The sequence below is a fragment of the Pseudorasbora parva genome, chromosome 5 (genome assembly GCF_024679245.1).
Source record: "Pseudorasbora parva isolate DD20220531a chromosome 5, ASM2467924v1, whole genome shotgun sequence".
NCBI classification, from domain to species: Eukaryota; Metazoa; Chordata; class Actinopteri; order Cypriniformes; family Gobionidae; genus Pseudorasbora; species Pseudorasbora parva.
Window position 1 is genome coordinate 10,747,482 of NC_090176.1, and position 12,234 is coordinate 10,759,715.

Genomic DNA, 12,234 nt, shown 5'->3' on the forward strand with positions numbered 1-12,234 from the left:
CCAGATGGCCAGCTATCCTCAGAGTAAGTGCTATCTGAAACCATTGAAATATGCATCATGTTTTCATATATAAATGTAACGTTATACCTATTCTATCGCTGTCTTCTCAGTCAATATAGGTTGGTGTCCTACCGGATAGTGCTGGAATGGGCGCTACAGGGCGAAACTTTGGGCAGAGGGCATCGGAAACCACTACCATCATGTGTGGTCGGGGCTATACGACAAAGATATCCTTCTGAGTCCGGTGTCTACGTTGGATTTCACGAAGTACATGCGGCAATGGATATGTAACGTTGGACCTACTGTAACTGAACATTATGTGCTGGGCCGAGTTCAGATCCAGATTATGTTTATATGTTTCACAGACATCTGTGGGACAATTGCACTGCAGCTTACGTCAGAATAGTAGACGTAATGTTTGTTTATTTTTCTATATTACAACAATTATGTATGTCTTGCTATCACTATTTATTTTAAATTTTTTAATTTGTATTCAATTCAGTTTTATATATTTGATGTATATTAATAAAGCTTTGAACCTACAACATCTCCAGTGATACTTTTATCTTGGTTGCTAAATCAAATGGCTACTGATATAATCACACATGAAACATCCAGGATCTTTTTTCAATTAAATTCAATACCATAGTAAATAAAAGAGCTCATGTGTTCTCCAGGCAAAAGGTGTTTTGTCAGATTTGTTCAATCATAAGTGAAGTCAAAACAAGGGAAAAAACGTAATTTATTTCAAAATATATAAATAAAAAATTGTCTTCATATTACTGCAATAAATGACACTTTTTTTTATTCTCCAAATTAAATAATTCACATAGTAAATACGATAGGCCATGTGTTCTCCAAGCAAACAGTTTTTTGTAAACATAAGTGAAGACAAAAAGTGGGAAAATACGTTTAAAAAAAAATTCACAATATAAAAAAAAAATTGCTCTCATATCACTGCAATAACTGATATGTGCCTTCAACACTTGCTATGCAAGTACAAGTCCCCTCCTGTGTTTTTTCAATGGCACAGGTTCCTTTTCATGTCAGCAGTAAACCACAATGGCTTACAATGTACAAAAAGTTACAATGGCTCTGATGGACCTCTGAATCTTGAGGCGTGTGATTGTATGACCTTCTCTTTGTTGGGCTTTGGTAGCAATGCAATGTTGGCAGCTAGACGAGGTACTTTGATACGGGATGATGCGTCTTTGAATCTGATAGTGGGGTCAAGTCTTCTTTGGATCACTCTGTCCATTAGGTCATCTCTGAATTTTTGAGTCGTCTTCGCATAGATTGGTCTAGCAATCCACTGCTTTGACTGCTTTTGAAAGACAACATTGTGTCTTGTGAGGCCTGAAATCAAAATAGTGTGAACAAACGTGCTGGAAGTATAGTAAATTCAGAATTTTAATATTTATTATGTTATTATACATGTTAGTACTGTGACTTTTAAAAAAACTAAATTACACTAGTCAGTCATATCTGTGTCATCAGTTATGAGAAGATCATGTTCATGCATGAATGGATGACACATTGAGAGGTCCAGGGAAATAGACAGTATCATTATAGTATTTTGCATTCCTTTAGTACCCACCGGCTGCTGTTGTTGCCTGTTCCCGCTTTGTGGAGTGATTCTCATTGTGATCCATAATCGCTAGCATAGTGCGTGCCTTCATTGAAGGGTATTGAAAATGAATTCGCTTTGGACAGTACTTCAAAAGGGCATTGTGGAACACCTCAAGTTGTCCTTAAAAATAAAATAAAATGCTTTACAACGGAAAAACAAGAGCATGAAGAGCACCCTCCCCCCTCCCCTCATACAGACCTATGGCAAAATAGTTTACCAGAATCTATTCTCACTAAGACAGACATGACTTGGAACCATATTACTTTTCTGCATGTCAAACTATTTGAAACACATACCTGTGTGTTTGAATAGTGTCATCTGTTGTAGGTCTTTTAGGAGACGTGTGTCCATAATCATTGCTTGAAGAGCTTTGAAGGCAGGGGAATTCACTTTTAGCCACCTCTTCGTTCTTTGTTCCTCTGCTGACAAGTCCTTATGGAAACATCTGTATTCCGTTCCGTTTTCTTCCCAGCGATGGACCCCAGTGATGTGGTGTTGGAGAGACATCCATCGTCTGAGCAGCTCCTGACAACACAAAAGCAGAGGCACACTTTTAACCATCTGTAATACAATACAGTTGTCTTCTGTGTTGAAGACCAAAAGTTTGATTGGCATTTGACCTGCACATAGCATTGGATGTATGTAATAACATAAAAAAAAATCACTTAGTGCTGAGCTATTTCTGTATGCTTGGGTACCTTTGCATCTCCTTTGGAGGTGCAACAGCTCCACCACATGTGGTTGCTGACACTCCTGATCCAAGGAGCAAGATCTTTGCACTCCTTTCTGTTTGATGCTGCAACCATTTTTTTTTTAAATCCTGAAAAATGAGAGAAAAGAATTACAATGGGTAATCACATTCATTGCATTGACTATGTAGTGTTTTTCAGAATTTTGTATTCTTTCATTAGTACCAATTTAGGTATATTTAGCTCTAGAAACATGGACATGAAGTTGTAATCAAACCAGCGGTAGTGCACCGCACACATTCTACAGACCCCTACAAAGTCTTGTGTGAAACATTGGTAAATGACAAAAATGGAGCCAAAATATTTGGGGTTATTCTCTAGCTCTACAGCTTAGACAATCAGTACACTAACCTTTGGCGACATGCCACGGATCAAACTGATGAATGATGTGAGGATATTCTTCTCTAAGCATTTTTCTTATGGACGGATGCCGGTCTGTGATGACCACTTTTACATCAATGCCCTCATCCAGGATCCTATCCAGGCCTTTCTTGAAGGCCAGTGGTTCCATTGCGACTGAACTGGAGGCCTGGGAAACCTAGAGAGCACAAATGTATAGATGATAAAATCTAAAAAAATATTAGAGAATTGGCTATAGACTTGTGAAACTAATTGACAATTTACCTGCATCAGCTCAAACGCCACGATCTGGTTAGTGGATTCGTCCATGAAAGAATATGTGTTGTATTTGCTGGAGTGTCCGGGGCTGTCACTTCTACCGTCTCCACATAGCTGCACTCCTTCACCGTCTTCAGTTTGGCAAAATAATCTTGCTTTGATTATGTTCTCCTGTTGTGTGTATGATTCCTCAATCACTGGGAGCAGGTAGCTTGCCTGTATGTTGTAGAAAGTTGTCTGCAGGGGCAACTGCAGGTTGAAAAGTCCAGCCCAGTCAGCTATGTCTGTGTACGTACAGCCAGTAAAGATAGTGGCAGCTGCTGCGAGAAGGTTATTTTCTGCCATTCTACGTATATTGGGACATGACTCCCATTGTCCTATATGCCCATTGCTGCATTGCCAATTTATAGCGATTCTACTGCCGAACTGTGTTATTGTCTGGTTCAGGTCACACATCACAGCACCACATGTTATACATTTCTGAAAGAGTTCCATGAGTTTGGACTCATTTACAATCCACTTCCTCTCCTTCCATCCTCTGGGTTGTCCAAAGAGGCTTGATGAACTTCCTGTGGTGGTGGTGGAGGGGCTTGAATTTGCCTCAAAGCTGGTGTCTGTGGGATCGACAGCAGGCTCTGAGGTCATGCTGACATCAAACACTGATGTTCCACTCATATCCATCACAGTAGCTTCAATGTGGTGTGGTTCCTGTTGTAGTCAAATCAGAATCAAAATAAACATTGGTTTTGCATACCAGTGCCATATCCAGTATATCTTGAGTAAACAATTACATGACTTGATAGGAAACAAAGTGTAATGGTTTCCATAAATTACATTACGGATAATCGATAGCAGACATAGAAGTTGTCCACTCACCTCAAATACAATACTTTTTCTTGGACCACACATGGTCATAATTGTGGATGATGATGCGGTGTCCTAGACATGAAACAGATTTCAAATATATGTAGGTCATATTGCAATCATACAGTAACTGTATAAAACATGAAGATTCATTAGCTTACAGATTTCATTGACCATGTGGGAGCCAGGGCAACAGCTGGTTTGCGTGAATGTGAAGGACTGGTAAACTGTACAGACAAGGGAACTTGGAACGCAGCAGTAGGCTCTTCAGCTCTGTGCTTCTGGGGGGTTGAATGAGGTACACCAACAAAAAAGGTTTCGTCTTGTTCTGGCAGATCTTGCTGTAAGTCACTCAACTCTGCCTGTATAATAATTGACACAGTTATGACAGAAATTGCAAATTTCAAATTAAAATCAAATTAAAGCACTAACATCATATTATATATATATATATATATATATATATATATATATATATATATATATATAATATGTATATTATATAAGAGGTATGTATATATATATATATATAATATAGACTTTTTAATTTATATATATATATATATATATATAAATAGAAAACACACACACACACACACACACATACATATACATACATATATGTGTGTGTGTGTGTTTTCTTTACGTTTATCAGAGTGAGAAGAAAGTATTGTTACAGTGCATAACATAAGTAGACAGTAGCCTACACTTTCAGTGTTTCACCTGAGACAAAAATACCCCTCCCACTACCATTAGTCAAGCTATTACCATGGTAGACATAAGCTTGCAGTCTCATGATACAGAGAATCAGATTTGGTGACACTAAGTTATAACGTTACACTACGGGCTTAGGCTTATACTTAATTTTTATTTCTGAGCTCACTTCTCAAGTACATCAAACAGTCAAAAACTCTGTATTGCCTGTCTCACAAGCGCACTGATTTCGCAGCAAAGTTACTTGTTTACTAGGTTAAACACCACTAAAGTTTGATAAGCTAAGGTTACTGCCACTTCAGGACAACCAAATACCATGCAAAAGGACACTTACAGTGTTAGGTGATGATCCACTTTGTTGTGTTCTTGCTTTGATTATTGTCGGTGTGGCAGAATCCTTTAGGCGTAATCCTGTGGAGGTATAGTCCTCCTGTGTGAAATGCTCGGAGCAAACACGCCATTTCTTCAGAATATCCAGCGGTGTTGTTGCATCGATGTTCAACGCAGCTAACCAAGCTTTCCGCCGTTTGTGGTGAATTGGAAATCGATGAAACATGACGGCACTAAATACCTTCGCCTTGTTCTCACAACCCTTTACGACACACGTTATAACCATGATCTTCCTACAAACGGGTACTTCGTCAACTCTGCTCAAACTACTTCTACTGATGCAGGCGTGCAGGTAACGTTGGTTCTATTTACGGAAATGAGAGAGGGAGGGGGCGATGTGAGGGAGGATGTTTCGGCCGGGACTTTTTACTGCGCCGAGTTGAAGTACTCTCAGAAGTGCTATTCCGCCATACATTATAGTTCTCCTTTTTAACTCGGTTAAAAAAGCGCCACGTTTTATTTTGTGTCACCATACTCGGTCGTCCAACTATTCGTGTAACTGTATTTAAATAGGGGAAACGTGGAGTTGATTGGTTGCTTCTAACTTGATCTCTGTTTGGTACCATAAGAATGAAGTGTGATTAGTGTGCTAAGCTAAATGCTATCAGAATGTCACCCCGCCTCAGAGAGATTAAGTGCACGCACTCAGACGACAGAGGTATGTATCAACTCATCTTAGTTAAGGGAATAACATAGTTTAATATGAAAAAACGGTGAAGTATCCCTTTAACTACATAAGTCAGTTTTTCCATGACAAGGTTGTTGGTCATTTCTTAAACCATTGGTTAAGGGAGGGTCAAATAAACAATGCTTGTCAGGTTTTTTTAGGTAGGTCTAACATTTGTTTTTTGTTTTTAGGTAGAGAAATTGAATAAAGTAATCAAATGTAAAATATCTGCATATTTAACTGTTTAAATTAAAGATTGATCCTTCTTACAAAATCTATTTAATTTAGAGCAGTGAGTGATGTTTATATCTTTTGTTTGTCATTAAACAGACAGCAGTTAAGGCTACTGCCCCTTTAAGACCTACTGCAGGGAAATGCTCATCTTTCTCGACTGTATAAAGTTCTCTTAAGCCATATTTTGCTTGGATACTCATCAAGATGAACATGTTGACATACTTTTTGTGCGAGTTTGTCCGTTCAAGCTTAAGACTTAAAAGAGAACTCTATATTTGCGTGCCGTGAGACGAGCTTTCGCTTTGCGCGCTTTCGGATGAGTGTACAGAGACAGATCTTCTCACAGTACGCGCGCTCATTCGCGTCTTCTTTTGAATATACCCGAGTGATGACGGAGAAAATTACTCCTCATATTAAACATACGACAGCACACGCGATCGCATGCATGAACAGTTTACAAAGAGAGACCGTTTTGCCCACGTTTTTTCTTTTATTATCACTGTTGTAATGTATCACCGAGGAGCCAGCACATGTATCCATCGTCAAAAACATACATAAAGCATTATTTTCAAGTTAGTCCATATTATAGGTGAGTCATCAGACGTGAGATGAACCGCGGTGCAAGTGCACCTTTTACACGGCACCCCTGCTCTCTTCAGAAGGCACCCCGGTTGGGAAACACTGCCTTAACAGAGCGTTATTCATTTAAAGTAACGGTTTCTATTCAGATTATCGGGCAAAATCATTTCAGATAATTTACCTCAGGCGGTCTGTTTTGAACTGAAGTTCTGTAAGAAATAATCCGAATAAAATGCGCACAGAATTAAATGGAGAATTATTTCCATCGGCTGCATGTCTGCCGGTACTGGCTAATCACAAAAGTCGACATTGCGCTGCCATTATCACAGAATATTCATTTTTTTATCATTATACATTACGTTACCTTTATGTGGCTATTATATTGTAGACTATTGAGTGGCTAAAATATTTTAATTCATTTCCACACACACAAAAAAAGGTAAACCTAACCATTTTGTTCTCCAACTGGAACTCCGCCCCCCCTCGAAATTCACTCCCCGGACTACGTCCCCCCGCGTACCCCCCCATTTCCACCCCTGCATCTAAAGAATCAGACTGCATTCAGACAATAATGATACCACAAAACATTTTGTTCTCTCACAAAACTACTTGCTTCACATTATTTGCTTACCACAAAGTACTGCGCCACGTCTGTCTTATTTTTTTCCCTCTTCACCTGGAACTTCTGGAGGCAGCTAAAGATGTTGATGATGATGCCAGGCAGGGATGTTTTGTCTGTTGTCCAGAGGCCTCTGGTACCCAGTCATCACCTAAAGTTGAATCACACGAAAAGGATTAGGAATACACCCAACACAATGTAACCAAGGGCGACCACTTTCTTGATCATAAAAAACACTGTCTCACAAAAAATAACTTATTTTATTAATACAAAAATTTATTATAACAAACGAAAATTTAATCAACACAAAGAACATTGTATATAATAAGTTATTTTCCCCGACTTCAAAGATGTCAATGACCAGCCAATCTTTCATAAAACCCTACACGATCCCAGCTTAAATTACACAATTCAAAATAAAAATAAAACAAATTACATTAGCGTCCCCAAAAATCATATGACACAAAAGAAACTGGAAACAAAAACATACTCCAAACCAGAAACAACGTACACTGCACAGCAACCATAAATCTCATGCAAATAAATTAATGTGGTCTCAAAGCATCAATGTGGTAACAAGGCTGTGAAGGTTGGCTGCAACATGAGGCTGGGAAATAGTTTTCAAACAAAAACACAAGGGAAAAAAGCGCTACTAGCCAGTCCAATTCATCACAACCATAAGTGCTCAATGCGCCGGAGGCATACAGCGCGCACATAAGTTACAGGGACTGGCTAGCTGAGGAAAATAAACATTTAAGGACGCTATATAGCTATATAACAAACTTCTACAGTTAGCCTACCTGCCACACGGCCGCAAACTCCACTCCTAACGTCCACGATCACACAAGAACGGGCGAGACTAACAGCAAGCAGACCCACGATCCTTACATTTGCAGTACACAAGAAGTGCTACCGGACGCGATATTTTTTTCCCCAGGATGGTAGGGGAAGGTACCGCCTTTTTCGTCTATGATTGGCTAGAAGGGCTCTCCTCTGATTGGTTACACATCTCATGGCAGGCTGTAAGCTAGTCTGTTTTTATCGTCTTTAAAACAGAAGTAAACGAAGTCAATCACATAGCCTACACACACACGTTTGTTTTTGTGACATAACCGTATTTTCTATCCCCTTACACTGCCACTGTCCCTAACCCCATCACAGGAAACATTCTGAATTTTTACTTTCTCAAAAAAAAAAAAAATTCATCCTATATGATTTATAAGCATTTAGAAAGTGGGGACATGGCCAATGTCCTCATCCTCTCCTTGTAAAACCTGTCATACCCATGTCATACACATTTGTGTTCTCATATGTCACAAAACATGCCCACACACACACACACACACAATTACTAGTTTAACATGCACTAAAATTGTCTATTACTAGCAAGTTTATGCAATTATGTTCACAGTAAATAAAATCTGTCATATTTGTATCATACTGTGGTGTCTCTTCTATGAAATTGGTCTCTTCTATAAAATTGCCAATGAAATTGTGGACTTGAAATATAAATCTGAAGACACGGATATGTGCTTTTCTTAGTATGTTGGATTGACTTCGATCGTTTCTGTTGTAAAGACGATCAAAACAGACTAGCTGACAGCCTACCATGAACGTGAGATATATAACCAATCGAAGGAGAGCCCTTCTAGCCAATCATAGACGAAAAAGGCGGAACCTTCCCCTACCATCCTGGGGAAAAAAGAATAATCGCTTCCTGCGCTCATGTCTCTTCTTCTCCTGGACTCGGATGTGTGTCATCGATTGTGTTGCAGGATCGCCCTCTACTGGAGGAACTCCAATGATGGAAATTCAAGACATTTTAACTAATCTTGAAAAGTAAGGAGGTAGCAATATTATTTAAACTCCCAAATAAAATAAAATAATAATAATACTACTAATATTTATTTCTCACGTGTGGACATTCTTTTTTTATTTCAATCTTTTTTATTGGTATTTAACAAGACATAGTTATACATTCAATGAAAAATAAGAGATCACAAATTGTCTCATTATAAACCCCTTTTAGAACCCTCCCACCCGAATTATACATGCAATATAAAAGCAAAAAAAATTAAAAAAAATAATAAATAAAAAAAAAATAATAATAATAAAAAATAATAAAAAAAACAATAAAAAAGAACATGCGTAATAGACATAAATAGCGATATGAAAATAAACAATCCTCTCTCTAGTATCTGTCCTACCTCTTTCCAATAGAAGTCAGTTATTGTGTATTGGCGCTAGTATCCGGAGAACAGAGTAAACCTTTTATGTGGTCTAAAACAGGTTCCCAAGTCTTATGAAAAGTTTTGAGAGATCCTGAAAGCAAAAATCTTAGCTTCTCAAGCCTTATACAGTTAAAGATTTCTTGAATCCACCTATCATGCGATGGAGGGGTGACATGTTTCCATTTAAGAAGAATGGCTCGTCTGGCTAAAATAGTAGTGAAGGCGATAACCTGGCGAGATGAGAGAGTCAAGTCGGGTCTCAAGGAGATGCCAAAAAGAGCAGTCAAGGGGTTTGGGTCCAAATCTATGTTAAGAGCATTATTAAGCGTGTCAAAGACATTGGACCAGAAGTCTGTCAACCGAGGACAGCTCCAGAACATGTGAATGTGGTTGGCAGGAGACTGCTTGCAACGATTGCAAGCATCACTCCTGTCTGGAAATTTTTTTGCCAGCTTGGCATTAGTTAGATGAGCCCGGTGCAGCACTTTGCACTGGAATAGGCCATGTCTGGCACATATAGAAGAGGAATGAACTAACTTTAAAATGTTGAACCACTGATCATCTGTGATAGAGATACCTAGGTCATTCTCCCACGATTCTCTCAGAGAAACAGTGGGGTCCACATTAAGTGAACTTATTAAGTTGTAAATAACTGAAATTAGATGCTTCTGGCCTGCTCTTAGAGCGAGAAAATTATCAAGAGGGCATTCAGGAGGACGGTTGGGAAAGTGAGGAAACAACTTCTGAACAAAGTGTCTAATCTGAAAGAACCGAAACAAATGACTATTGGGCAGACTGTATTTAGCAGACAAAAATAAAAAGGATGCAAACCGCCCATCATCATACAAGTCATTGAGGTGGGGAGAAGAAGTAATTATTTAAGATAGGTGTGTGAATAGATGCTCTGTGTAAGCCAAAATGTTTCCTAAACTGGACCCAAATTTTTATCGTGCTTGAGACGACTGGATTAGCTGAAATTCTACTGGACATTCTTTTTTTTAACGGAAGCCCCGAATGGCCAAGATTGTAGGCTATTATATCAACTGAATTAAACTGTCTTTTTGTTTTGTTTTGTTTTTTAAATATAAATCTGGAGTATTGCACCTCTTTTTAATGGACTAACATGTCTAGAAGTAACGCACATGATACCAGTCACAGCCTACCCTACAGGATAGTAGGATACCATAATAACAAACAAATTATGTAATGTAATTTTATTTCAACGTCATTAGTTGACCTCAGACAATAGTTTAAAAAAATAAAAAAGTCAGTTCATGACCCCTTTAAAGAAGGGCAAACAAGGGCGAGCTTTAGATGATGACGACAGCGCAGATACGGGGAAGCAGATTTTGTACATTAAAGATGGATGCCGCCGTGGAATATCACTCATTCAAATCAACTATTACGTTTGTTTTAAGCGAATTAAACTTTTCCTTTTCGTTAAAACCCGAGCAAAGAACAACATTTGGCTACTTTGATGAGGAGGATGGCGAGTGTGATCATCATTGTGAAACCAGAAATTGAGGGTATGCCACTGGAAATGGAACTGGACACAGGTGAAGCAGTGTCATTGATTTCAACAGAGACTTATGATCGCATATTGAAACACCTGCCATTATGCTCAACTGACATTGTTCTTCGTACATACACAGGACAAGCATTGCATCCTGAAAGTGTAATTGATGTAAAAATGGCCAATTAAGCAGACAGCTGTTCTTCCATTGTATATTGTGCAGGGGGACTATCCACCACTTTATGGCAGAGAGTGGTTGCGTCAGATCAAACTGAACTGGAACGAAATAAAAACTGTCAAATTGAAGACACTAGAAGTTGTGCTGCAGAAACATTCCACTGTTTTCTCTAAACATTTGGGAGAAATGTAGAGCATTAAAGCTAAAATAACATTGAAACCTGAACACAAACCCGAGTTTTGTCAGCCCATGAGTTGTTCCGTATGCTCTTCGTCCAAAAGTTGAAGCGGAATTGAACCGTCTCACTGAAATGGGAGTACTGTTACCAGTACAGTACAGTGAACGGGCTACTCCATAGTCCCTGTTGTAAACACATTTTAGGACTTGAGACTTGCTTGACAAATATTGACTAGATTAAAAAGTTTGAAGACAAACTTTAAGATGGCTTGGAAGAGAGTTGATCAGAAAGTTTGAAATAGTTTAATAAGTTTAAAGTTTGAAATAGTTTGATAAGTTTAGACAGACAGACAGATAGATAGATAGATAGATAGATAGATAGATAGATAGATAGATAGATAGATAGATAGATAGATAGATAGATAGATAGATAGATAGATAGATAGATAGATAGATAGATAGAAATATTATTTGTATAGACTATTAATATAAGCATTTTACGCTACACATAGAGCCTCAATGGTTCATTTTTATCATGAACATATTTAAAAAATCTTCTCCATTATAACAACAACTTGTAATAATAAGAAAATTCTAATGTAATAACACCAGGTAGTCACCAGGAAAATGCATATTCGACCATGGTTAAAACAAATTCTAGTACACAATCAAAATAAATCTGTGAAAATGTAAAATGTAAAAAAGTGAAATGTAAAAATAAATTAAAAGTGTTGCGGCATAACAGTTATAGATGGTCACATGACATTTACACGATTTCTTTTTTTATACTTTTTCAGCATTGAGCATTACAAACAATCACACCTCTGGAGAGCTCATGATGCAATAAACAAGCAGATTACTGTTATTTCGCGGGAGTTTTTACCGCCAATCAGTCTGTCAGTGAGAGATTCGTTGTGCGGCAACTGACTGAATTCTGCCAATTCTCTTCTGGAAAAGTGCAGATAAAATCCAAGTAAGGTATTCATTTATAATCATTTCGTTTTTCATGCTACTAGAATAACAATGTTGCGATTTTCTAATGCGTAAAAAGCAACTACCTATTCCATGAAA

The 12,234-nt window shown here is 38.1% G+C and overlaps 2 protein-coding genes across 4 annotated transcripts in view; both read right to left on the reverse strand.

The window, feature by feature from the left end:
• Positions 1 to 12,234, reverse strand: part of LOC137075054 (gastrula zinc finger protein XlCGF57.1-like) — a 421,471-nt gene that overhangs the window by 8,617 nt on the left and 400,620 nt on the right. The window contains exon 1 of one of the 3 annotated variants that reach the window (XM_067443227.1): positions 7,077 to 7,111. The exons of the other annotated variants lie outside the window; for them this stretch is intronic. The gene's annotated coding sequence lies outside the window, so the exon portion shown is untranslated. Of the gene's footprint in view, positions 1 to 7,076; positions 7,112 to 12,234 lie in introns of those variants that run through there. 3 annotated transcript variants of the gene reach the window in all.
• On the reverse strand, positions 733 to 5,691 carry LOC137075048 (uncharacterized). Its single transcript, XM_067443218.1, has 9 exons — positions 4,910 to 5,691; positions 4,023 to 4,223; positions 3,874 to 3,936; positions 3,004 to 3,705; positions 2,731 to 2,917; positions 2,329 to 2,450; positions 1,927 to 2,155; positions 1,598 to 1,750; positions 733 to 1,356 (listed from the first exon to the last, which is right to left on the reverse strand). Exons 1-9 carry the CDS (start codon positions 5,189 to 5,191, stop codon positions 1,085 to 1,087), a joined length of 2,211 nt encoding a protein of 736 aa, XP_067299319.1. The 5' UTR covers positions 5,192 to 5,691; the 3' UTR covers positions 733 to 1,084.

What these genes read in the sequence shown, in the direction of transcription:
- LOC137075048 (XM_067443218.1), bottom strand. Translation starts at nt 5,191, where the DNA reads ATGGTTATAACGTGTGTCGTAAAGGGTTGTGAGAACAAGGCGAAGGTA. An exon ending in TGGCGTTTGAGCTGATGCAG is followed by an intron (nt 2,918 to 3,003) that starts GTAAATTGTCAA and finishes TGTGCTCTCTAG; the next exon opens with GTTTCCCAGGCCTCCAGTTC. An exon ending in ACAGGCAACAACAGCAGCCG is followed by an intron (nt 1,357 to 1,597) that starts GTGGGTACTAAA and finishes TTTTGATTTCAG; the next exon opens with GCCTCACAAGACACAATGTT.